The 27,918-nt window shown below is 46.4% G+C and overlaps 1 protein-coding gene across 1 annotated transcript; it reads left to right on the plus strand.

Annotated features, from left to right (window-relative positions):
• The first annotated feature begins 74 nt into the window (after positions 1-74).
• ATP4A (ATPase H+/K+ transporting subunit alpha) lies at positions 75-27,819 on the plus strand. The gene is made up of 23 exons (XM_081203511.1): positions 75-211; positions 3,761-3,892; positions 4,665-4,724; positions 6,711-6,914; positions 7,270-7,383; positions 8,730-8,864; positions 10,025-10,142; positions 10,616-10,884; positions 11,399-11,597; positions 12,932-13,041; positions 13,866-14,000; positions 14,909-15,101; positions 16,118-16,293; positions 18,118-18,254; positions 19,675-19,825; positions 20,893-21,061; positions 21,694-21,848; positions 21,954-22,077; positions 23,167-23,312; positions 24,582-24,715; positions 24,924-25,025; positions 25,842-25,933; positions 26,712-27,819. The coding sequence occupies exons 1-23, from the start codon at positions 200-202 to the stop codon at positions 26,738-26,740; spliced, it is 3,096 nt and encodes a 1,031-aa protein (XP_081059637.1). The 5' UTR covers positions 75-199; the 3' UTR covers positions 26,741-27,819.
• Positions 27,820-27,918: the final 99 nt, after the last annotated feature.

Here is a 27,918-nt window from a genome sequence, read left to right on the forward strand (position 1 = left end):
AAAGCACGCAAGAGGGCTTGGCATCCCCTCTCCTCCCTGGGACAAGGTGGCACCCAGAGGAATTGATAAAAGGGGGACACCCGAGAGGGGTCACCGTTTACCCTCCCTGAGCCACAGAGCACCTGCAGCAGCCTGACACTCAAGACCCACCCGGGTCTGTCTTGTTGGCCTTAGAGAAGACAGACCCGAAGGACTCAAAATGGGGAAGGCGGTAAGGAACTTCTGCTTTCACCTAGACACCCCCGTTTTACAGAGGTTTTAGGTTTCCATCTCTGGCTTCCTTTTTCTTGTTACAGATAGGTAGCCGTGTTGGTCTGCCATAGTCAAAATAAAAAAATTTCCTTCCTGTAGCACCTTAAAGACCAACTAAGTTAGTTCTTGGTATGAGCTTTCGTGTGCATGCACACTTCTTCAGATACAACTTCTGTTTCAGTGTATCTGAAGAAGTGTGCATGCACACGAAAGCTTATACCAAGAACTAACTTAGTTGGTCTTTAAGGTGCTACAGGAAGGAATTTTTTTTATTTCTCCTTTTTCTTGTGAATTCTTGATGATCTGTGATTGTGGTGGGACCAGGGACGCTATGCGTGATCCCACTTCCAATACTAATTGTGGCTGCAGATGTTTCAGGGCAGATATACCGCTTGGTTTCCAAATTCTGAAGCCCCGTAGTTTCCAGTTGAAGTCTGGTAATTTTTCATACCACAAATGTTCTGTTGGGGGGGGGGGCGGTGTTCCACTTTTGTTGCACTGTTACAGCGCAAGAACTGCCCTCCTGGTGGCAGTGACATTGGAGAGGTGTTGCAGAACAGCTAATAAAGCAGAATGGCTTGTGGATGGCCCAGCCTGAACCCACCACTAATTCACTATTATTGCATAAATATCAGGGGGCAGGCAAAATAGACCAGCAAAGATGGTGCAGAATCTGGAAAATAAAGTTCTATGAAGAACAGTTGAGTTGGCTGCTTTTAATTTGGAGAAGAGGAGATGAAGAGGAGACAGAATAACTGCCTTCAAATATCTGAAATTCTGCCATGCAAAAAGGGGGGGGGACTTGTTTATTGCTACTTCAAGGGACAGGAATAGACTGGATGTATGGGGAAGGCAACAGAGCAGCTTTCTGCTATACATTAAGAGAAACCTCCTAATGGAATGAGTTGTGTGACAGTAGACCAGACTGCCTTGCAAGATTGCAGGGTCTCCTTCACTGGAAGTATTGAAGCACTGGAAGCATCATCAGTCAGGGATGCTGCAGTTGCAAGATCCCTGCATTGATCAGGAGTTGGACTAAATGTCCAATGTGGTCCTTCCAGTTCTGTATTTCTTGGTGTCACAGTCTTCTGGAGAACCCTACCCACTCGATTCATGCACGAATCTGCAGAAGAGCAACAGTGCCAGAGTTAAACCTGCACTCTGCTATGATGGTTTCCAAAGGTCCCCCTTGACAAGAGATGAGGGAGAAATTCTACCCAGTTCATATTTAAAAGGAAATCCTCCTAACATTCAACACCATGAAAACAAAAATACAGCAATTACTTTGAAATTCTCGCTGCTCTGAATTTTTCAATGCAGTTCTCCAGCCAAGTGTTGTGTACAGAATTGCATTTACAGTCAAACCTCGGATCCCGAACACCTCCATTTTGGAATGTTTTGGCTCCCGAATGCCAGAAGTAAATACTCCGGTTTTCGAATGCTTTTCAGAAGCCAAACATCCGACGCAACTTGAGTACAGGAAGCTCCTGCAGCCAATCGGAAGCCACACCTCAGTTCTCGAACATTTCAGAAGCCGAAAGGGCTTCCGGAATGGATTACATTCGACAACCGAGGTTTGACCGTACTAGGGTACAGTTTGTATTAAAATGCATACAGGCAAAGTGATGTGGGAATGTGGAGAGCTGAAAAGAAGAGTGGAAAATGAGAATGTGAAATTGGCAGCTTTGCTTCTTCCTGCCCTTGGCATCTTATAAATCACCCTGTCATGTTCGACATCTAGCTAGTAAAAGAGAGCCAACGGGGTGAGGTGTTGCCACCTTTCAATGAATGCTTTTAGGCAAAGTGAGGGTTCTAGTCCTTCTTGTTAATTGTGAATGCAACACCCATATAGAAGATTAGATGTTGCATAAGTTGAATAAGTGGCAGCCGACAGACATAGCAAGGCTGAGAACAATCATGTAATACAGTTTCCGTCATTATGGGTTTAGGAAGTTGAGCCAGTTGTTGAGTCTTGCACAGATGTAAGATTTCATCACTTGGCTTCATTTCACATATCCTGGGGTTATCCAGGCAGTGAACTCACAGCAGAACATAGAACAGGGTAGAAATAGGAATCCAACCATCTGAGCAGAATCTCAGCTTCCGGCAGGGGTGTTAAAAAATTTTCTAAACCTCATAACTATTAATTAATTAATCTTTTTATTTGTATGCCACCTTTCCATAGTTAAAACCATGCTCAAGGTGGCTTACAACATGAAAAAATGTGCATAATTTTAAAAAAAAATAACAAAAGTAGTCATAAACAATAAATAAAACTCACCAAAAAGTAAACAACCAAATGGAACATTTCCCACATAACTCTAAAAAGATATACAGTGGTACCTCAGGTTACATACGCTTCAGGTTACAGACTCCGCTAACCCAGAAATAGTGCTTCAGGTTAAGAACTTTGCTTCAGGATGAGAACAGAAATTGTGCTCCAGCGGCGTGGCAGCAGCAAGAGGCCCCATTAGCTAAAGTGGTGCTTCAGGTTAAGAACAGTTTCAGGTTAAGAATGGACCTCCGGAACGAATTAAGTGCTTAACCCGAGGTACCACTGTAAGAAATAAAGATACAGTACAAAAAATTAATATCAATGAACAACCCCTCTCCCAACTAGAGAGAAGAATATGAGGAGAAATCTTGAGAGAATTGCTATGTGTAGGGAGAGAGGAGAGAGAGATAGAGAGATGTCCCACATGTTAAATGGGCGGGGGGGTCAAGTACATTATCCCACTGAAATCAGCAGGGTTTAAAAATCCTCGATCCTGAACCAATCAAACTGATTTGGGCTGACCTGTGGTTTGGCCATGGTTCAATTAATTTTGGTTGCAATCTTAAATCCGCTTACCCCTGGAGTAAACTGCATCCAACCCACAGAAAAGACACCCCCCCCCCCCGCTTAGAACTACTGATTTTGTTCTCCTATGCAAATGCAGGCAGATTAATCCACTCGAGTTGTTTTTTCTTATGCTGAGGAACAGATCCAGCCAAGCTCGTGACCACCACCACCCAGTTCCTCAGGCACAAAGAAAGGGTGCCCTCACAAGAACCCTCACTTTGAGAAAATCTCCTATCTTGTCGAATTTGAATTCAGTCTCTACTGCAAGGGAGATTGTTGGGTTTCAGCTCCGAAATACGATAAAGGACAGGGCCTCTGAACATGTGTGAAGTGCCTTTCCTTCCCATTAATAGTGCCTCTCAGCCTGTGCCACCTGCATTCCCCCATTCGTGAAAGGCAGTGCCTCTGCACATGTGCAAAGTACCCTTTCCCCAGCAATTAATGAAAGACAGCGCCTCTGAGCATGTATGAAGTGCCTTTCCCAGCAGTTAATAGATGATAATGCCTCTATTCATAAGTCCCTTCCCCTTGCGGTTAATAAAAGGATGTGCTTCTGAGCATGTGCAGAGTGCCTTTCCCCAAAACTAAAGTTTCAGCTGATTACATTGCCATGGTGCATCAGTTCAAGTTCACAAATCTCTATTTTCCCCTCACTCTTGGCTTCAGGACAAGTACGAGATGTACTCGGTGGAAATGGAGAAACATCCTGGTGGGGAAATGGATGTCAAGATCAAGAAGAAGAAGAAAGGGGAAAAGAAGAAAGAGAAGTTGGAGAGTATGAAGAAAGAGATGGATGTGGTAAGTCAGCTGAATGCTGATTTGGACGTTCTCAAAGGGACTCTTATTCCGTGAGACAGAGAGGCAACTGAGGAAAGGCCCTTGCTTGCAGTCACACTTCCATAATATTTATTTATCATATTTACCATCCTATCTATTGCTGCCAGTGTTACTTGTTATCTGGAAAGGCAACTTGGTGACTTGGCAAAGGGCGCAGGTTTAAATCTCTGCTCAGCCACCAAGCTCATTGGGTGACCTTGGCAGGGATGGCGGCTGCTTTAAGGTGGGCTCCCTTCTGCTCTGAGGGGCTCCTGTAGGCTTACCATTGAGCCTCTTGGGCTTGTCGATCGGAAGGTCAGCGGTTCGAATCCCCATGACAGGGTGAGCTGCCATTGCTCTGTCCCAGCTCCTGCCAACCTAGCAATTCGAAATCACACCAGTGCAAGTAGATAAATAGGGAAGGTAAACAGCGTTTCCATGCGCTCTGGTTTCCATCATGGTGTTCTGTTGCACCAGAAGCTGTTTAGTCATGCTGGCCACATGACCCGGAAAGCTGTCTGTGGACAGACGCCAGGTCCCTGGGGCTGAAAGTGAAATGAGCACCGCAACCCCATAGTCGCCTTTGACTGGACTTAACCATCCAGGGGCCCTTTACCTTTTCTCTCTTTTTTTACCTTTTATGTGGTAGTTGTGAGACAGCGGCAGCTGCAGGCAGTCCCTGCCACCCAATATCCCTTTCCCTCCCCCCTCTGAAGCCACTCTCTCTTCATCTTGGGTCTGCTTTCCCTTTTAGGACGATCACCAGTTGTCCATAGAAGACCTGGAGCTCAAGCATCGGACCAGTGTCACCAAGGTGATGCCCACAGGTTTAAAGAGGGGATATGAGACAATCTGAGTGTGGTGTATTCTTGTCTGGGGTCCTCCTGATCTGAATGTTTGTGCGCCATCTAGTGTTGAAACAAAATATTACAGGGATTTTAAAAATGTGTCCAAAATGTCAAAATTCATACTCAAAGCACATATTACCTCACGTCAGTGGCATATTATGCTTTTTCTTTTTTCTTTTTTCCTTTTGTCTTTTGACAAAGTAATAATAATAAATAAATAAGAATAAAAATGTGCACCCCCACCCCCAACCATTCCAACCTCGCAAAATTTCAATACCCCTTGTGATGGTTTGACCCCTTTCTGTTTAACAATACAGATTCTACAAACACCTTCCATATTTCCTCAAAATCATTTCTCCTGTGTATTCCCCATCTTACCTTAATGCAGTGGCGTAGCGTGGGTTGTCAGCACCCGGGGCAAGGCAAGTAATTTGCGCCCCCTAACCCGGTAGGGGCAGAGAGCTGCGAGCGCGCGCTCCCAGATGTTGCAGCCGGCCCCCCCTGCACCCCCCACGCTACGCCACTGCCTTAATGGCACATGTTTATTGATCATTAATAGCTATATCCCCACACCTCTTTATAACATTCTCCTATTTTATATACTGCTTGCCCCTTCCACTTCATAGCTATCATAATTCGTGTAGCAGTCAATAAATTAGTGAGCAAGTCCTTTATAGCCTGTGAACCTTCCACCCCACCTTAAATTGATAATAATGCTACCTCTGGACCTTATATTATGCTTCTTAGGTAAGAAGGAGTACTTAAACTATCCAACTAACTTTATTTCCAAGAGAATTCAATTGTTGTGGTTTTTTGTTTTGTTTTTTTAGCTAAAACCCCCAGCTCTTCTGGCAAATATTGAGCTACTGTGTCAGAACTTTTAGAAACACAATCCGTTTGAAATCGGTTCTTTTGCCATATCAAGATTTGATCTCAAGGTGCATTTTTTTCCCAACCATGCATTTTTGTAAAAGAAAAGTTGAAGAAGCTTTCCCCCCACCCAACCTACATTTGCTTTCATGATCTCTTTGGAACGCGCTTCATAGTCTTGGGAGTAAACGAACATAAGAACAGCCTACTGGATCAGGCCAATGTAATCTTGCATCCTGTTCTCACAGCAGCCACTCAGATAGCTGAGGGGAAACCCTCCAGCAGGACCTGAGAACATGAGTCTTCTCCCCTCCTGTAGCTTCCAGAAATTGTTGATTGAGAAGCATTACTGCCTCCAGCTATAGCACAGCCACCAAATGGGCTTTGGGGAGTGTTGTGTTTTCAGTGGTCTGTGTTTGCCTGAGCTTGATTCCGGACTAAGGATTCTGAGCGCCTGTGTTCTGATTCGATACATGTTGTCCAATCACAGAACATTTCAGGATTTGGGCCTCTGCCCTTGGCCCTTGAACTCTGAGTCGTGATTCGCAGTCTGGAAGTTTAGACAGCCAATCAAGTTGGGAGTGGGAGTGGCCCAGGCTTACAGAAATGTATACAGTGGTACCTCTGGTTACGTACTTAATTCGTTCCAGAGGTCCGTTCTTAACCTGAAACTGTTCTTAACCTGAAGCACCACTTTAGCTAATGGGGCCACCAGAGCACGATTTCTGTTCTCATCCTGAAGCAAAGTTCTTAACCCAAGGTACTATTTCTGGGTTAACAGAGTCTGTAACCTGAAGCGAATGTAACCTGAAGCGTATGTAACCCAAGTTACCACTGTATAAGCAGTTGTTTTGACTCTGTTTCCCAGTGATGTAGTTCAATAAAAGTTCTTCCTGCTATCACTCTGTCTTGCCTCATGGGAACCCACCTACACTTCAGTGAGGTAGCCTTCTTGGACCCAGATATTTGGGACTGTCAAAGCAGAGGACAAGCTAGGGACTCAGGATTGTCTATTCCCCAACTCCAGTCCTGGGGGGAAGTATTTCTAATGGTCCTGCCCCCCCCCTTCTCTCTTCTTCCAGGGCCTGAGCAGCACTGTGGCTGGAGAGATCCTTCTTCGTGATGGCCCCAATGAGCTGAAGCCCCCCAAGGGCACTCCGGAATATGTGAAGTTTGCCCGCCAGCTGGCCGGGGGGCTGCAGTGTCTCATGTGGGTGGCAGCAGCCATCTGCCTCATTGCCTTTGGCATCCAGCTTGGGCAAGGTGACCTCACCAGTGCAGACAACGTAAGTGCCGAAAGCAGGGCTGGGAGAAGCTGTAGTCCCCCCAGGTGTGACTGGACTACAACTCCCATCATCCCTGAGCTTTGGCCATCCTGGCTGGGGCTGATGGGAGCTGGAGTCCTATGAGGGCCCTGTTGTCCATTCCCCTCTGCATCCCTGACTTAAAAGATGCTATGAGGAGGACACAGTGGCAAGAAATAAAACTGGTGAGCGAAAGGTTGCGAGGTTCAGGTCACCCAGCAGTGATGCTCCAATAAACGCAGAATTTTAAAATGGAAACTGAAGGCGTAACAGCTGCTGGAGTGACAAAATACTACAGGAAGATCATAGGCTCTTTTTTGCTTTCTTTCCCATATAGCTATACTTGGCTATTGCTCTCATTGCTGTCGTGGTCGTGACCGGCTGCTTTGGGTACTACCAGGAATTCAAAAGCACCAACATCATTGCGAGCTTCAAGAATCTAGTGCCGCAGGTAAGGGGAAAGTTCCTGGGTGACTGCTGTTGCAAATGTGGCTGAAGGCAGTGAAGGATCAGGCCAGGTTTACACGCAGGTGTGCACACACAACCACAGATCAGGCTCCTGTAATTTGTAGAAGTAAAACTGGCAATTCCAAGTTCTTTCTTTCTTTCTTTTAATGAAAAATAGCCATAGGAGACTAAAGGAATGTAAGAGGGAGCATTTGATCTTTTCTACTCCTGCTGCACCCAAATAGTTGAAGGAAGGAATCATAGCTCAGCAGCAGACTTCATGCTTTGAGTGCTTTCTTCTGTGGTCAGTAACTTATTTTGTTAAGATCAATTAAATGAGAGAATTCAGAGTTCCCCTGACTTCTCTTTATCTTCTGGGGAAGAGTTTCTGTTAGCATATGGAAGGAAGAATTCATTGCACCAAGCAATGTTTTTTAAACTTGTTTTTATCCTATATTTTATTCTGCAAACCACTCTGAAATCTTATGATGAAGGGCTGTCTATAAATCTAATTAATAATAATTATTATTAATAAGGAGTAATAATAATAATAAGGAGTGCCTGGCGTGCTCTGGTCCATGGGGTCACAAAGAGTCGGACACGACTAAACGACTAAACAACAACAATAATAATAATAAGTTTGATCCCAAGCATCTTCAGTTAAAGGGATGAGGCAGAAGATGTTGATGGGTAAACTGCGACATAGCTACAAGACACCTATGGTCTGTGGCTAATGTCATGACTATTCAGCTTCAAAAACACCAGCAGTGGGAGAACACTGGAACCAGAATAAGCAGTAATGTGTAGAGAGCCTTGGCTAGGCAGCAAATTACCAGCCAGTGCTGCTATTTCAGCAGAGGTGCTACATGATCATGGCAGCAGACTCAAATACAGTGCATTACAATAGGTAAAGGTAAAGGACCCCTGGATGGTTAAGTCCAGTGGGGTTGTGGCGCTCATCTCACTTTCAGGCCGAGGGAGCCGACGTTTGTCCACAGACAGCTTTCCAGGGCATGTGGCCAGCATGACCAAACTGATTCTGCCGCAACAGAACACTGCGACAGAAACCAGAGTGCACGGAAATGCCATTTACCTTTCTGCCACAGCAGTACCTAATTATCTACTTGCACTGGCGTGCTTTCAAATTGCTAGGTTGGGACAGAGCAACGGGAGCTCACCCCGTGGTGGGGATTCGAACAGCCAACCTTCTGATCGGCAAGCCCAAGAGGCACAGTGGTTTAGACCACAGCGCCACCCGCACCCCGCATTACAATAGTCCCATCTGGAGGTGTGGTTTGATTTATAGGTTTCCAAGTTTTAACGTCTGACTCTTGTTCCTCCCGACCACAGCAAGCCACGGTGATTCGAGATGGAGACAAGTTCCAGATCAACGCCAATCAGCTGGTGGTGGGCGACCTGGTGGAGATCAAAGGGGGAGACCGAGTCCCAGCAGACATCAGGATTATCACCTCGCAAGGCTGCAAGGTACACAAGACCTTTTTGGGGAATGGGGAAAATTCTAAGCAAATGCTACCTTCTCACAAGCTTGTGCCTCTGCTGCCCTCTCCTGGATGAAGCAAACCATAACGTCTGATTTGTTTTTGCCTGGGGAGAAGTAGATAAATTCACGGAAGACAAGGCTACCAATGGCTACAACGTATTATGGCTATGTACCACTTCCACTACCTGAGGCAGTATGCCTACTTCTGGAGAAAAGAGTGAGAGAAGGCTACAACCTTGCTTGGGGACTTCCCAGAAGCATCTGATTGGCCACTGTGAGAAGAAAGTGCTGGACAAGATGGGACTGGGAAGGGAGCTGACGCATTGCTTGGTCACTTGGAGCATGTGAATCCTGATAGCCACTTCTACGCAGTTGCAGCAGAGAAGCACAAGGCTTCACCCTTCCCTTTCTCCTATGCAACTGCAGCACGGTGCTTCACCCTTCCCCCACCAGCCGCTTTTACCTAAACAAATCCCTCCCTGCCAACGAATTTTCACCTATCCAGGCGTCCATACTCACATGTTCGTTACATGCAGAGAGTTTGTATCCAACTCAATTCTGCTCAGAATACACCCACTGAAATTGATGGGCCTAAGGTGATGGTGTCCTTTAATTTCCAAGGGTCTACTCTGAGGCTAACAAACATTGGATAAAACCCACCTTTCTGGAATGCCGTCTTGGTGCAGGAGGGTAAATTTCAGGGAGGAAAGCGAGGGGTAGGCAAGGGCTTTTGATATTAATATCAATATTCGTTAGTCCCTTTTCTCACAGAGTGGCACAAAACTAATTACATTTATAAAACCAAGGGGGAAAGCTAAAAACACAGTTATACAGATATGCCCCTCTAATAGAGGCCACCACGCCACCCTTGAAATTAAGGACCAAAGCCCAGATAAAGAGAAAAATATTTGCCTGTAACATAAAAGTACATAAAGATGGTGTCAGGTATGCCTCCATGGGGAGAGCGTTCCACAAGTAGGGGGGCCACCACTGAAAAGGCTCCTTCTTGTGTCCTATGGAGAGGGCACACAAAGAAGGGCCTCAGATGATTATCTCGGTGAGGACCATGTCAGTTCATGTGGGGAGAGGCAGTCCATGGCAAATAGCCACATGCATGAATCACGCTTCTCTCTCTCCCTTTCAGGTGGATAATTCCTCTCTGACTGGGGAATCAGAGCCTCAGACAAGAGCCCCCGAATGCACCCACGAGAGCCCCCTGGAAACTAGAAACATTGCCTTCTTCTCTACCATGTGCTTAGAAGGTAGGAAGGTGTCCAAGTGTATGTGGGCAGTGTGTGTGTGTGTGTGTGTGTGTGTGTGTGAGAGAGAGAGAGAGAGAGAGAGAGAGAGAGAGAGAGAATAGTGTGTGTGTGTGTGTGTGTGTGTGTGTGTGTGTGTGTGTAGTGCATATATCTATATTATGGTCCTGCTTTGGGATTTGGCCCTGCCCACTGCCAGTATGCAGTCCTTGACCACTTTTCTTGAGGGTCTTCATCCTGAGTGAGGCAGTGGAAGGACCATTAAAAGCTGCTCAACCATCGCTGCTTCCCGTGATCTACAAAGCTGGCAGGGCCTGGCCCAAATCCACACAGTGTCTTTACGAATGGTTTCCCATCGTGAAGAATGCACCCTGGGGGGCCTGGCCATCTGGACATGCCCCTACCTAAAGAAGTTTGGAGGGGGGTCACGTTTATGAACCCGTACCAGCTCTGTTTATCTCCCTGTGTCCTCACAGGCACAGCCACAGGTATCATCATTAACACTGGGGACCGTACCATCATTGGGCGCATTGCCAGCCTGGCTTCGGGCGTGGAGAATGAGAAGACGCCCATCGCCATCGAGATAGAGCACTTTGTCGACATCATTGCCGGCTTGGCCATCTTCTTTGGGGCCACCTTCTTTGTGGTCGCCATGGTGATTGGATACCCCTTTCTTAAGGCCATGGTCTTCTTCATGGCCATTGTGGTGGCATACGTCCCCGAGGGCCTTCTGGCAACTGTCACTGTAAGTATCGCTCTCCCTCGGTTTTAGGGCAGGGGTGGGGAACATGTAGCCCTCGACATGTTTCTTTTGTCTGTCCCAAATCTTCCAACATTCAGCTTCAGTGGATGCCTCAGAGTTACAGATTTATGAGAAAGAGAGAAAACTAAAATCCCCTGTCCACTTTCTTCATATTATGCATAATCTTCATAGATTTATCATGCCCCTCTTGCTCACTTTTAACAAACATTGCGTACATGCTATTCCTCTGAAGCACATTCAAAGCAAATTTTGCCCCTCAAGGAATTCTGGGCATTGTAGTTTGTACAGGGTTGCTGGGAATTGCAACTCTATGAGGGATAAACTACAATTCCCAGAATTCTTTGAGGGGAGAAATGTGTTTCAAATGTGATTTAGTGTTGTAGTTTGCAGCCCCAAACCCTGAAACATGGTAACCTTTCCTTCATTATAAGCATTTTCAGCTGAAGTTTTCTACATTTCCATCTCTCTGTCCTTGTCTCTCTCTCTTTCTTCATAGGTTTGTCTTTCCCTCACAGCCAAACGCCTGGCCCGGAAGAACTGTGTGGTGAAGAACTTGGAGGCCGTCGAGACGCTGGGCTCAACTTCTGTCATCTGCTCTGATAAAACAGGGACTCTCACTCAGAACCGCATGACTGTCTCCCACCTTTGGTTTGACAACCAGATCCATACAGCAGACACCACAGAAGATCAGTCAGGTGCAGAGTCTGGGCTTCACAAATGCTGGGCCAGAAGCACTTGTGTCCGAGAGACTAATGGATAGGGTTGGCCAGGAAAGGCAGGGTCAATTGATTTAAATCAGGGGTGCGGAATATTGGACTACAGTTCCCATCATCCATGGCTATTGGTGGAGGCTGGTCCATTAGGGCGAATAGGGCACTGTTCCACCATCTTCAGTCTTCTCCCAGTCAGCCCCCACCTGCTTGCCTTCCTACTTAGAAGCAGTCCAGCAGGTGGTCATGGCTGTCAGCTCCCTCCTCCTGCCACCCAGCACGACCAATCATATCCAAACACAGCCAGAAACTTGCTCCTTGGTGTCAGAAACCACCATGCAGTGTCACCATGTCAATTGTTATTTTAATTTCTGGTAGGTAGCCATGTTGGTCTGACACAGGCGAAATAAATAAATAAAAATAAATAAATTGTCCAGTAGCTCCTTAGAGACCAACTAAATTTGTTCTGGGTATAAGTTTTTGTGTGCATGCAAACTTCTTCAGATACTCTGAAACAGAAATCACCAGACCCTTAGAGAGAGAGAGAGGGTGGGGTGGGGTATTTCTCAGAAAGGTAGAAGTAGGAGATGGGTGATTGTCTCAATGGGTATGGTAAACCTGTTGACGACTGTTAATTACTGCAATTAGTCCTACAGGAAAAAGCAAGAGATAGTATGCAGATGACCAAAAATAGCTTTAGCATGTGTAATGAGACAAGAATCCAATATCTCTATTCGGACCAGGTCTCTCCATTGTTTTCAGTTTAGTAATAAGTTGTAATTCAGCAACTTCTCTTTCAAGTCTGTTTCTGAAATTCTTTTGTAATAAGACAGCTGCTTTGATATCTTGTATTGAATGTCCTGTGAGATTGAAGTGTTCTCCTACTGGTTTCTCTGTCTTGTGATTCCTGATGTCAGATTTATGTCCTCCCTCTGTATATAAGGGTCTGGTGACTTCTGTTTCATGCACACGAAAGCTTATACCTAGAAAAAACTTAGTTGGTCTCTAAGGCGCTACTGGACATTTTTTTGTTATTTTAATGTAATGGTTGGCCACCCTGGGACTCTTGTGTAAAGGGTAGGGACCACAGGCACCTCAAATAAATCAATAATATCTGAACTATAATGGACACCAATATACCAGTTCATTAGAATCATTAAATGCTTGCAGTGAGCAAGACCTCCGAGGCTAATGTCATGGCCCAAGCTGGTTCATATGCGTGAAAGCAATCCTTTGGATAACTCAGTCCTAAGCCGTTTGATACAGAAAAAAACTATTAGTGCCACCTCCCTCACTCTGTCTCATTTTGTGCCTTCCAGGGCAAAGTTTTGATCAGTCCTCTGAGACGTGGAGAGCTCTCTGCAAAGTGGTGAGCCTCTGCAACCGCGCCTTTTTCAAATCAGGCCAGGATAGTGTCCCTGTCCCAAAGGTAAGGAAGAGCAATGGGATATGGCTGGAATACGTTTCTGCTAGTAAATGTGCCGTCCAAAAGTACACAGTGCAGCAACGTAGCTGAAATTAAATAATAATTTAAATAGTATTTGTTTAAAATAATAATATACTTTTTAATTAAAGCAAGAAAAGCAACTTAAAGAAAACACATCATTGGGTTAACAGCAGCAGCAACAACAACAACACCACCACAACTACACATCAGGCTGGTACAATAAAAATAGAAGCCTTTAAACACAGAATAACATAAAAGCCATTACTCTCATGGGTGGAATGAATCTTAAGGAGTAATAATATCATATATTATTGAATCAACCAAATCCGTCGATAAGCAGAGGCACTGTTGAACTATTATTCTTCGTTCTATTTGTGAATTGCTTCCCATAAAGCATCCTGAAGCAATTCACAATATAATAACATATAGGGAAAACACTACAAAGCCCATCATCCACAACCTGCTTGGCAAATGCTCAGGAATGATGGGAGGTGGTCCAACAGCATCTGAGGACCCAGGGTTGAGGGAAGACTGTATCTCTGGTGCTTGTTTGTGTCAAATCAAGCCTGGAGGAGCCTACGCCCTGCCCACCAATCCTACATGTGTGGCAATAGGTTGCCTTCTTATGCTCAGAGACTCTTCCATCTCCAGCCAATCTGTAAGTAAACCTGTCAGTCCCTTTTGTGGAGATGGTGTCTCCAGATCATAGGGCTGGTCCTAAAATGTTCCTTTTCTCTCCTCGCCCCTGGCGCTGCATTTCAGCTGTACTGACCTATGTCCATTTTCTCTTTGGCATCTGACCCCAGCGAATCGTCATCGGAGACGCCTCGGAGACAGCCCTGCTGAAGTTCTCTGAGATCACCCTGGGCAATGTGATGGAGTACCGGGACCGCTACAAGAAAGCCTGCGAGATCCCCTTCAACTCCACCAACAAGTTCCAGGTCAGCCGCTGACTCTGCTCCGGAGGGCTGACTAGGTCTTTGCCAGCCTCAGCCACCCTTGTTCAGTTAGCTCAGAATGAACTGCAGAAAACTCTGAGGCAGCCCATTGGCCCATAAAGACCCAGTTCTCTTCTGTACTCACCAACCCTGCCTGCAAAGCAAGCTTCACCTCTGATAACGCCCCTTGCTGGCATAGATGAAGGATATAGGAAACATTTACATGGGTTGCTGCTCCTGATTTTGCCTCAGACCCCCCCCCCCGCCACTGGCATGCGGCCTCCAGAAGGTTGCTTTGAAGGGAATGTGGCCCTCGGTCTAAAAATAAAAATGTTCCCCACCCCTGTGCTAGAGTGCCAAGGTGGTGGAGTGGACTGCATCGCTTCAGAATGCAAGGTCGCATTTTTGAATGCTCCTCTATGGGGGATGTTTGTCTGTTTTTAAAAAAGAGAAACTTCAGGCAAGTAGAAGTTTAGCACTGCAAGGAGTAGATCTGGGCTGAAGCTTTCTCTCTAATTTGCTCGTTGTTGTATTGAACTTGTGGGGAGATGTTGTTGTTGTTGTTGTTTGTTTGTTTTTCACATGCTGCCCACATCCTGAAGCGGTGCAGTCTACCAGTTCCACTGTCAGTGTGTACCATTAGATCATTTTGGACTCTGGATTTTGAATAGCAGTGCCTATGACGCCACTTACTTCAACATGTCGTAAGCCCACCCCTCTTTTGGGGGTGATGTTCTGCAGAATGCCCCCCCCAAAGTTCTGCCCTGATGGCACCATTGTCTGCCGTGTGCCCAGACTAGGCCTCAGCCCTGCTCTCCCCAACAAGAGGGCAAAAGAAAGGAGGCTAAAACGCAGGGCGTATTTTTATGAACGAGTCCTCCTGAGTCTCCTGCTCCCTCTCTTCGCTCCAGCTGTCCATCCATGAGCTCGACGACCCTCGAGACCAGCGCTACCTGATGGTGATGAAAGGAGCTCCCGAGCGCATTCTGGAACGGTGCTCCACCATCATGATCAAGGGTCAAGAGCTGCCCCTCGACGAACAATGGAAGGAGGCTTTCCAAACAGCTTACATGGACCTTGGCGGTCTGGGCGAGCGTGTCCTGGGTAAGTCGGGAGGGTGAGGGGTGGGTGTGGGTGGGTGTGCTGTTGGTAGAACTTGGGACCTGATAAAGGCCAGGTCTGTATTCTGAGGTACCATCAGAGCCAGCTGTATAGATTTGAGGGAACACTTAGCAAAACTCTCTCTCCCTCTCGTGGATTTTCTCAGTGTCAGTGCTCTCAGGAGTGACATGGAGCTCCCATTTCACTTTCCCACAATGGCTTGGGGTGTTGGAACGTCAAAGGGCATTGTGGGAAATGTCAATGACAGCTCCAAGCCGCCCATCACTCATCCTGAGGATGCCTGGATGCTGATCCTGGCAACTGGCATGTCAACTGGCTGAAATACAAGGAGTTGCCTTGTACTGAGTTGGACCATTGGCCCATCTAAGTCAGTATCATCTACACTGACTGGCAACTGCTGTCCAAGGTTTTAGATAAATAATCTCTCCCAGCCCTACCTGGAGATGCTGGGGATTGAACCTGATACCTTCTGCATGCAAGGCAGGTGCTCTGCCCCTGAGCTATGACCTTCCTAAGCAAGTGTCCAATGAGACCACAAGGGTAGGAGTCCAGGAGGCCAGCAGTAGGTGGAGCCAGAGCCAAATTCCCCGTGTTTGGTTGTTAAACCACTCTGGGAATTGTAGTTCTGTGGGGGAATATAGGGGTCTCCAAACGACTCTCAGCACGCTTAGCAAACTACAGCTCCCAGAATTCTTTGGGGGAAAGCCATGACTCTTCAAAGTGCATAATGCTTTCAATGTATGGTGTGGATGTGGCCCAATTATTTCTAAATGCACATCTCTACACATTATTAATTGCATTTCTACCCTGCCCCTTCCTTCCAAAGGTGGCACACAACCTAGTAGTAAAACAATACTGAAAAGGAAAATATTACCATATGCAGATTATATGCAGATCCATGTAGTCTTCTTAGGTGATATGTTTCCTCTTTTTCTGATGATGCCTCTAAGTGTCCACCCCTGGCAGAGGCATCAACATGATTCTCTCTTTCCCCACAGGCTTCTGCCACCTATACCTTCCCCAGAGTGAGTTCCCACGCGGCTACAACTTCGACAGCGACGAGATGAACTTCCCCACCAGTGGGCTCTGCTTTGCAGGCCTCATCTCCATGATTGATCCGCCCAGAGCCACCGTGCCCGATGCCGTCATGAAATGCCGAACCGCTGGCATCCGGGTATGCTGCCAGCTGTTCCGAGATGTTTCTGGCTCCATTGGAAGAATTAACAGCAACCAAGAGGGCCGGCCCTATCATTAGACAGAGTGAGGTCACTGCCTCAGGTGGCAGATCCTGGGAGGAGCGGCAGCATTTCTCCTGAGACTGTGTGCCATTCCCCTCTGTTGGAGGGCAGGACACAGTCTGTTCTGCACCCGCACTATCCTGTCACCAGTGTTGAAGTTAGGCAGCCTTTCCCAGCCATGGTCCCTCGGATGTTGTTGGACTACAACTCCCATCAGCCTCGGCCAGAATGGACCGATGGTCAGGGATGATGGGAGTTGTAGTCCAACATCTGAGGATTCAAGGCTAGGCAATACTGGAATAAGATTCACCTGTGAGAGCCAGTGTGGTGTAGTGGTTAAGAGCGGTGGACTCATAATCTGGGGAACCGGGTTCGTGTCTCCGCTCCTCCACATGCAGCTGCTGGGTGACCTTGGGCCAGTCACACTTCTTTGAAGTCTCTCAGCCCCACTCACCTCACAGTGTGTTTGCTGTGGGGGAGGAAGGGAAAGGGGAATGTTAGCCGCTTTGAGACTCCTTCAGGTAGTGATAAAGCGGGATATCAGATCCAAACTCTTCTTCTTCTCTTCTCTGCCAGTTCAGCCAGCTTCTGATTGTGGAAATGGGAGGCATGCAGGGCTGGGGGCACCATCTTGTTCTTCACTGCAGGCTGCAAAATGTCATCCCTAGTAACAAGCATCTTGGCGAAAAATAAAAATTTACATTTTGTATGGGCAATAGGGATGATATCTCTAGTGGCCGTTAGTCGTCTATATTGAGTTGCAGTGGTATGTAGCCATTGTGGGTTAGTGGTCAGAATGTCAGACTTGGACTTGGGAGTGTGCCACCTTGGTGAAAGGTGGGATATAAACTTAATAATAAAACAAACTATCATTAAATAAATAATTAAATTAGAGGCAGGTACTGAGCATTCCTGAATATAAAATGATACGATTCTGAGTCACTGGGAAAGCTTTTACTTTCTTTTTTTTAAACGTCAGGGGCCTGACATTAAAACTACAGTGGTACCTCGGGTTAAGTACATAATTCATTCCAGAGGTGCGTTCTTAACCTGAAACTGTTCTTAACCTGAGGCACCACTTTAGCTAATGGGGCCTCCTGCTGCCGCCGCGCCGCCAGGGCATGATTTCTGTTCTCATCCTGAAGCAAAGTTCTTAGCCCGAGGTACTATTTCTGGGTTAGCAGAGTCTGTAACCTGAAGCGCCTGTAACCTGAAGTGTATGTAACCCGAGGTACCACTGTACATGTATTTCCTACCCTCCCTTGAGACAAACTCAGGGACTGTGACTGAGCCAAGGTCAGCTACCCAAGTAGCTTCATGGCTGAGCTAGGATTTGAATCCAGGACCCCCATCTGCACCATACAATATCATACCACTTTAAACACTCATTGGCTTCCCCCAAACAACCCTGGGAACTGTAGCTTGTTCAGGGTCTTGAGGGGTGCTAGGAGACCCCTATTCCCCTCTCAGAACTGCAATTTCCACCATCCACTCTGTGAATTGTAGCTTTGTGGTGGGGAAGAGCGTCTCCTAGCACCACCCATAACCAGCTACAGTTCCCAGGACTCTTTTGGGGAATCTGTGACAGTTTAAAGTGGTCTCATTGTGCTTTAAATGTAGAGTGCAGGTGCCTCCCTGAACCTAGACCAACATTCTCATCAGCATTTTCCAGTCAGGCTTATTCAATCTGTGCTGATGCAACGACAACCAAAGATCACTTCAGGAAGGGCCATTTTGAACCGCTGCCCTGTCTTTTCCAGGTAATCATGGTGACAGGAGACCATCCCATCACCGCAAAGGCCATTGCTGCCAGTGTGGGCATCATCTCTGAGGGCAGCGAAACGGTCGAAGATATCGCCACCCGCCTGCGCATTCCCGTGGAGCAGGTCAACAAGCGGTGAGTATCTAAACACAGAGAGCTTTGCCTCAGAAGCAGCATGGCTTTGTACTAGGAGTATATATGATGATAATTATATTAATCTTCTTATATCTTATAGTGTGGTGGTTTGTTCGATTTTTCTGTTATTTGTTTGTTTGATTGTATGTTTGTTTGCTTACTTGTATGTACATCTGTTTTTCATAAATGTATTTATTTTAAATTAATAAAGATACTTTTTTAAAAAAAAGAAGCAGCGTGGCTTTGATTTAAATCAAATCGATTTAAATCATGATTCAAATCACTAGTCAGTAAGACTTGATTTAAATCTTTTTTTTTTACAGAAAGACTCATTCTTGCTGGTATAACCTTCATATTTACAACCAGATGAAAGTTTCGTTTTTGGAATAATAAATTTTCAGAGTAGTTTTTACACTTATGTCAAAAATTCCTGATTGGGTTGTACTATTAGAAATACATAGACAGAGTTAATTATGAAATTATTGTGAGGTTTAATAAGTTAACTGTTTATATTGGGACAACTTTTCTGCTGTACTTTATTGGGAGGAGAGAAAAAATCATTTCCTTAATAACAATTTAAACAATTTATTTAACTCAAACAATAACATTATAGCATATGTATCCATGTTTGTTAACTGATGTGGTTAAGCATTTTTTTTTAAAAAAAAAAAACCTTAGACTGAGTTTTAGCACACATGAAAAACATAAAACAAATTCTTATTTCTTAATGAATAGCCTTTGGACTATAATGTAACTTAAATAGAAAACTATCTTTAGAAAGATTTTTCATCCAAAAGCAATTTATATAAAAAATCTGATTTACATTTTAAAAAATCAGATATTTTAAATTATTTTTAAAAAATCATTGATTTTATCCACCCTGCTCAGAAGCATCCCAAAGTGCAGTTAGGTGACTTTTGACTCTGGGTATAATATCAAAATGTGGTAAGCCAGCCACACTGAAACAAAGGAAGGACAGAGTTGTTTTTATCCAGCATTGAAACCACCAACTCTATCTTGTTTGTCGCTGAAGAGAGGCTCTCACTTGAAAACTTGAGGCTTTTTATTTATACAAAAAAACTTTTGTCTCACCCCTTCTAGTGCCCATGAATCACTTAGGGCAGATTTCAGCAATGTAAAATTGCAGGACAATGTAAAATGGAAAGTGTTTTGCAACTATACAAATCCATAAAATACACATTGAAAACCCAACTGAAACAACTGGCATTGATCACACGTCAAAATGAACTTAGCAGGCAGAAGGCTGCTGAAATAAGAATGTCTTGACCAGCCAGCAAAAAGGCAATCAGAAAAGGGCCCATCCATGACACTTTCCCCACAATTATTGGTGCAGCCACTACAAAGGCCCTGTCTATGTATGTGACCCTGGGGCTCTCCCTTTCTCTGCTTCGGCATCTAGGGACGCCCGAGCCTGTGTGGTCAATGGGGGCCAGCTGAAAGACATGGAAACCGAAGAGTTGGTGGAGATCCTCAAAATGCACCCAGAGATGGTCTTTGCTCGCACCTCACCACAACAGAAGCTCATCATTGTGGAAAGCTGTCAGAAATTGGTAAGGGGCACAAAACCCTAACTGCAGAAGGTATTGTGGGCACTGTGAATTTGAACCACCTGCTTCATACGATTATCATTCCCTCCATTTCCAGTCTTCAGGCATGGGCGTCGATGGTTGTGCATCAAAAATAACACTATCTGTGTAACAAGACAAAGCACTTGAGGAAACCTCAAGGTGTGCAGAAGGACAAAAATCTTTAGGAGGGGAAACTAAGCAGTCTGGGGTGTGTGGACAGCCCAATGAGAACTGAGCATGCTCAGTCCACATGGAATGATAACTGACTTTTGATGGGGGGGGGGTGGAATGGAATATCCTGGAAAAGGGCAGGACTGGTTGGCTGGGACTCTGAACTCCATACAGCAACATTTTGTTGCAGGTTCCATCTGTAGGTGTAGATGAATGAGCCCATCCAGACATCCTTTCTATTGCACTTTAGTAATGATTTCTGCTCATAATGTCACACACAATCCCACTTTCAATACTGTTTGTCCCTGCAAAAGTTTTGGGGGTGTTCACACTGCTTCATTGCCAATCGCTGCACATCCTGTAACTTCCTGCTGCAATCCTGTAACCTTTTACAGTGGTACCTCAGGTTAAGAACTTAATTCGTTCTGGAGGTCTGTTCTTAACCTGAAACTGTTCTTAACCTGAGGTACCACTTTAGCTAATGGGGCCTCCCGCTGCCGCCACGCGATTTCTGTTCTCATCCTGAAGCAAAGTTCTTAACCCGAGGTACTATTTCTGGGTTAGCCAAGTCTGTAACCTGAAGCGTCTGTAACCCGAGGTACCACTGTATATCAAAAATGTTCTGGTTTGTTTATCTCCCAGTTTTGTTGCACTGTTCCTGCTCAGGACAGCAGTAAATGTGGGATCACCAGGGAAACATAAAAGAACAAACAAGAATGGGGTAAATCCACCACGGATGTGCTAAGATTGTATTGTGGACGTATTAACAGCATGCACCTGCAATAAAACATCCATCTGCAGGAGGCCCATCTCTCTCTCTCTCTCTCTCTCTCTCTCTCTCTCTCTCTCTCTCTCTCTCTCTCTCTCCTTGTTCGCAGGGTGCTATTGTGGCAGTAACAGGAGATGGGGTGAATGATTCCCCAGCCCTGAAGAAAGCTGACATTGGTGTGGCAATGGGCATTGCAGGATCCGACGCAGCCAAGAACGCTGCTGACATGATCCTGCTGGATGACAATTTCGCCTCCATCGTCACTGGCGTCGAGCAAGGTCTGTTCTCGGGAGGCTGTGGCACAAGGGGGAGGGTTAGTGCCTTTGGGTCATATATCAACATCTGATGGTGGCAACTTCGTGTGGGAAGGTAGGTGCCACCACCGAGAAGACCCGCTTCCTAAGTGTCAGAAGGTGGCATTCCACTAATCATGGAAAAGCAGTCCCTCCTCCGGAGATCTTAGCAATTAGCCAGGGATGTCTAAAGGGGTCTGCTAGGTATGCATGAACCCTGACTGTGTGTCATGCAAGACAGTAGAAGTTTGTACTATTTAGAGGCTGGGTGGTCACATAGCAAGTTGATACTGTGTTCTGGGAAGCTGATGAGAACACAGTGCTGTGCCTGCCCCCTTCCTGGACAGCATCACTATGGCAACAAGGCTCACTCTTTGAGATGCTGATGAGAGCATTGAACTGGCCAGATATGGCCATTTCCTTACAAAGAGGCTGGTATGACTGGCTCAACAGCTTCATCTATTAGATTCCAAACTTTGCTGGACACAGAATCACAGGCCTGGAAGGGACCCGCAGATAACATCCAGAAAGGTTCGATGGAAGAAATCCCAGATCAACGACAGGAGTCATCCATTAAACCCACCGCCATCTTTCTTTCATTCTTTTCTTCCTTTCAGGGCGCCTGATCTTTGACAATCTCAAGAAATCCATCGCGTACACCCTAACCAAGAACATCCCAGAGCTGACGCCCTATCTGATCTACATCACTGTCAGTGTCCCACTCCCCCTGGGTTGTATCACCATCCTGTTTATTGAGCTGTGCACAGACATTGTGAGTGGCCAACACTAATCCAGCAGAGGCTCTTTCCCAGGGCTCCTCGGTCTTGTTTCCGACCCCCAGCTCCAAAACCAAAACCTTTCTCATCTCTCTTCTCAGTTCCCCTCAGTTTCCCTGGCCTATGAAAGGGCTGAGAGTGACATCATGCACCTGAAACCACGCAACCCTCGACGGGACCGTCTGGTCAACGAAGCGCTAGCGGTCTATTCCTACTTCCAGATTGGTGCGTATTAGAGCTGGAAGGGGGGAGCCTAGAGGTTGAAAAGTGGGGGAGAGCAAGCTATGTTGCGTGAGACAAGGCAGGAAAGCCTAGGTGGGCTCCATGTGGAGTGGAGCTTCTATAGGGAGTGGCAGGAATTGGCTTAGATACCTGCCCCACCATGCCTTATCCCGTGGGGAGGAGAAAGGCACATCATCTGAGCAGTGATGGATGGTTGTGCAGTGGCAAATTCAGAAACTTAGGATCCGTTCATGATGAGAGCAGCCAGGCTCCCTCACAGCCACGCCCCTTCTGAGATTATACAACCTTCTAAGATTATAAATAAACATATAATTATACAATAATAATTAGGGATCCACTACAGACATCCATGCAGATCTCTGCAGGACACCTTTCATCTAGATCAGTTTCCCAAACCTGGGTCTCCAGCTGTTTTTTTAGACTACAATTCCCACCATCCCTGACCACTGGTCCTGCTAGCTAGGGATGATGGGAATTGTAGTGCAGAAACAGCTAGAGACCCAAATTTAGGAAACCCTGATCCAGATCTACTATTTTCTGTGCAAGTGCATGCTGGGTAATGATCTGAAGCTGCTCCAGTTTCTTCTTTCATAGTAACTAAAGTTGTTTTTTCCATAGAGGTCAACAGTACGTAACGGAACTTGCACACTGTTCTCTTGAAACTGATGTGCCTTATTTTCAGTGCTCAGATTTGGAGCAAGTTCTCCTCCTTGGTGTTCTTCCCACACGCCTTCTCTGGGTTGACCCGAGGAGCCAATCCTCCGTGGCTGACTCACCTCCTTTCACTCATCAGCAAGAAAGGTGGTAACACTTCTTCCCAGTGGCTTAAAAGCTCCCCTTTCAAGCTGATTTGGGTGGCCCTGGGACTCTGGAGAAAGGGATGCTGCCAAGACCCTGCTGCAGAAATGGTAGCAGGTCCACGACCCTTCCCAAAACCCCAGGCCCACTACACCAGGCAGGCAGGTTGGGAATGTTTGGGGACAGCTTGGGTCAGGGGGGCAGTGGCTCCATGTGCTCCAATGGATTGGCCGCCCACTGACACAAACTCCCCTGTTCTTCCCTGCCACGCAGGAGCCATCCAGTCCTTTGCCGGCTTCACCGACTACTTCACTGCCATGGCCCAGGAGGGCTGGTACCCACTGAAGTGTGTGGGCCTTCGGGCAGCCTGGGAGAACGACCATATCCAAGATGTTCAGGATAGCTATGGACAAGAGTGGGTGAGTGGAGGAGACACGCTGCTTCTGGCCTCCAGGCAGGATGGCCAGATGTCCTGCTTTGTTGGGGACAGTCCTGTCTCTGAAAGGCGGCCCGTTTAAAGACAAAGAAACGTGAGGAGAACAAGGGTCCTGAAGCACTTAGCCAGCTGACTGAGGAAGCAAAAGAACACTGTTGATTTGCTATGATGCTATGATATAGGCCTACCTTGGGTTGGCCTATATCTTCCAATTCTACAATTCTATGATTCTATACCTCCACTGTCAGAGGCAGTAAGCCTCTGGATGCCAGCTACTGGAAATCAGTGTGATGAATGTGGCCTGCAATGTTTGATTAAATTATCAGTTAAATTATTATTTAAAACAACAACAACTTTAAATTGCCCTAATCAGGCAGGAACTTTGCATCTGTTTATGGAGAGATAGAGTAGGTTTAAAGCATCAAGGTTTGCCCTAGATCCTGGAGGGTGCAGCTAATCACTAAAATCATATACAGTGGACACTCGGGTTGCGAACATAATCCGTGCGGGATGCATGTTTCAAACCTGCAGCGTTTGCAACCTGCAGTGGTGCGTCTGCGCATGCGCAGGTTGTGATGCAGCACTTCTGCGCATGCGCAACCACCGAAACCCAGAAGTAACCCGTTCCGGTACTTCCGGTTTTCGGCAGGTCCATAACCCGAAAAAACACAACCTGAAGCGTCTGTAACCAGAGGTATGACTGTATAGTATTTTATCAATGGTGGTTGGTGCCCTTGAGGACTGGTAGGGCGTAAGGCAGGGAGGCCAGTAGTAGGTGGAGCCAGAGATCCAATGGCAGGCAGAGCTAGCTTATTCTGGTTTTGTCCTCCTCCTCCTTCTCCTCGTTCAGTTCCACATGAGGCAGCACTGAGACCAAGCAGGAGGCACACCAACACCCAGGGCGGGTTGCACATAAGATGGGAGGCAGGTGGGGGCTGGCTTCAGGCAGACTGAGGTTGATAGGGCAGTGCCCCATCTGCCTGAATGGAAGTGTTCCCCATTGTTTATTGGAATGACTCACAAAGGAGCCAGCATAGCCCACAGTAGGGAGATGCAGCCCAACAGCACGTAGAAGGCCACAGGTTGTCCATCAGAGCCCAGATCCTGTGTAGGGAATGAGAAGCCCAGCCTTTCCCTTGCAGGAGGCGCCACTGGGCCCCCTAGGCTGGTGGGCGCAGCTGGCGCAGGGAGAGAGGGCAGAAGATAGCCAAGCATCCCTCCGTCCTCACTGATCGATTCTTCCCACCTGCAGACTTTTGGGCAGCGCCTGTACCAGGAGTACACCTGCTACACCGTCTTCTTCATCAGCATTGAGATGTGCCAGATCGCCGATGTGCTCATCCGCAAAACACGACGCCTTTCTGTCTTCCAGCAGGGATTCTTCCGGTATGTGGGAGCCGAACGAATCTCCAAGCCAAACATAGTTCTGTGCTATACAATATGCTGCATTATCTGTTCTTGTAACAGAAGTTATTGTGATAGAAGCACCCCGCCCCATCTCCCCTCAATCATGCTACCTATTTCGCTGAAACCAAGAGCAGCCATAGGTCTTCCTATTCACCACCCATCCTGAAACACCCCCTTCCCTTTTCAGGAACAAAGTCTTGGTGATAGCCATCGTGTTCCAGCTCTGCCTGGGCTGCTTCCTCTGCTACTGCCCTGGGATGCCCAACATCTTCAACTTTATGCCTATAAGGTAAGACCTCACATGCCTCTATAGGGCAGATTTAGCCCTCCACTCCACTCCAAAAAAAAAAAAAACAACCAGTGGAGGATACTCTGTAGAAGAGAGTAGGGCAGCTGGATCTAATAAAGCTAGTGGCCTTCTTTGAACTGATGGCAGTCATTGGAGGGCCATCCAGATGTTGTTGGTCAGCATCACCCCTGACCATTTTGCTATGCCAACTGGAGCGGATGTCCGGCAGCATACGAATGGCACCTCCAGATAGATGGAGCAAGGTAGCCTGACTTGGTATGACTTAGGACATCACCTTGTACAGAATTGTGACGCCACCACTTAACTCACCCGTCCAGCTCACCTTCCTAATTCTCCATGCTAGCCTGAAAGCTGGAAAGCAGATGAGCACAGCCACTGTATACAGTAGATGGGGCTCTCTTTCACCCAGCACCGTGGACAGCAGCCCAGCAGCTTTGCTCTGTTAGTGGAAGCATCTCCTAGGCCAGCAAAGGGCAAATTGAGATCTACTGGTAAATCTCTGGTTAATTTTTAGATTACAAAGGAGATTTCACTCTGCTTTTATTTTGCAACAGTTACCCTTTTCCCAAGGCTATTTGCATATTTACGGTATCCTTGAGAAAGTATGTTGTTTCTGAAATGCATTGAAACACTTATATGTAGCTCCTGGACTCCCCTCCCTTTGTTTGTCCTGCTAGTGATGCTACCTCATTTTTGAGGTTGGTTTCCTGTCTGCCTTGGGCCAAGCCAACATAACGATAACTGAGCTCAGCTGGCTGGCTTAGCAATGTAGCACTGAACACCCTTTTTCCTTAGATTCCAGTGGTGGCTGGTGCCGCTACCCTATGGCCTTCTCATCTTCGTCTATGATGAAATCCGAAAGCTGGGAGTCCGGAGACACCCTGGAAGTAAGTAACTGGGGGAAGAGAATTCACCTGTTGCATCTGCCAATGTAGAAACGACACGCTCTCCTGCCCTGTTGTGGCTACTGACCTTTGGGTCAACCTTCTGGTCTTGGTCCTGCATCTGGCGGCCAAAGCAGCACTCAGAACAGCAGGCAGGAATGTGATGTTCCAGCTCCCTGGCCTTTGTGAGGGAAGCCTGCAATGGTCTTTCTCCACGGTCCGAGGCAGCCTGCTTCTGAATTCCTGTTGTAGGACACAGAAGCCATTGGTAGCCTTGTCCTCCATGAATTTGCCCAATCCTCTTTTAAAGCCATCTGAGTTGGTGGCCATCACTGCCATCTTGTGGGAGTGAGTTCCATAGTTCAACTATGTGCTCCATAAAGTATTTTCTTTTATTTGTCCTGAATCTCCCAACACTCAGCTCCATTGGAGGCCCACGATTTCTAGTGTTAAACTTTTCTTTATCCACCTTCTGCATGGCATGTGTGATTTCATATACTAATCTACACTTCTTACTCGCCTTTTATCTGAACAAAGTGCAAGACAGCCAGAACCGACACTGACATTGGCTGGAATTTTTAAGGACTTGTTTCTCGGCTTGCTTTCTCTCTCCTCCATCCTGTTACTTTTTCCCTCGTTTGTCTTGTTTTCTTAAATTATGAGCCTATGGGCAGGGGACATCTTTGAAACTTATTTTTGTATGCAGCTGTGAGAGCCTTTGGGGGCCAAAGGATGGGATACAAATGCTGCAAATTAATCGTAAAAATTTCCCTTCCTCCAGGTTGGTGGGACAAAGAACTCTACTACTAAAGGCAAAGCTTCTTTTGGATGGAGCTTTTTCCCATTTTCCCTGCTTGTGCAACGGAGACAAGGAAATCAAGGATTTGCTTCTGTCATCAACAACTGCTGAGCCAAGCCTGCCACGTTTCACACCACAGAATCAAAGAATCGTAAGGTTGGAAGGGACCCGAAGCGTCATCCAGTCCAACCCTCTGCAATACAAGAATCTCAGCTAAAGAATTCCTGACAAATGGCCACCCAAACTCTGTTGAAAAGCCTCCAAGGAAGGAGAGCTCACCACCTTCCAAGGTTGTTTGTTCCACTGTTGATCAGCTCTTACTGGTAGAAAGTTCTTCCTAATTTTTAGTCACAATCTCCTTTCTTGTCCATTTGAATACATTGGTTCAGGCCCTACTTTCTAGAGCAGCAGAAAACAATCTTGCTCCATATTCCATGTGACAGCCCTTGAGATATTTGAAAGTGGCTGTCGTATCTCCTCTTAGCCTTCTCTTTTCCAGCCTAAACAAACACAACTCCCTCAACCATTCAGCATAAGGCTTGGTTTCCAGACCCTTGACCATCTTGGTTGCCCTCCTCCACACACGTTCCAGCTTGGCAATATTCTTCTTAGATTGTGGTGCCCAGAACTGGACACAGTATTCCAGGTGTGGTCTGACCAAGGCAGAATAGAGTGGTACTATTACTTCCCTTGATCTGGACACAATACTTCTGTTGATGCAAACAACACCTTTAAGATAAAACTTAAGCTTCAGGCTACCACAGTTCCCACTCAGCTACTTTGGGGGAAGATAGCTAGTCCTTCATCAAGAAATGATTTAAGGGTGCTGATGCGCAGAGGGAAATTATATATGTATGATTGCAGGTGCTGAGATCACAGCCGAGTAACAAATTGGCACAGGATTTCTAGATCATGAGAGTTTTCATGTGCATTTTTTAAAAAATAAATACCAAGTTTCTAACTCTGAAGGCTGTAAATATACATGTAAAAGCAGCATGCCAACAAAATCTCTATATGACAGAGCAGAGGGGAGGAGGGCAAGCAAGGCATGAGAAACAGAATTAAAATAAAATGACAAAAGATAAGCCAATGAATGCAAATTGGCATTTCATTTATATGGGAGCTGCATTCAAGTTTTTGGTGATTTTGGGTCAGCATTATTTACAGAGGCCAGGAGCCCATAGCCTTC

This window comes from Podarcis bocagei (genome assembly GCF_964188305.1).
Source record: "Podarcis bocagei genome assembly, chromosome: 7".
Lineage (NCBI taxonomy): Eukaryota > Metazoa > Chordata > Lepidosauria > Squamata > Lacertidae > Podarcis > Podarcis bocagei.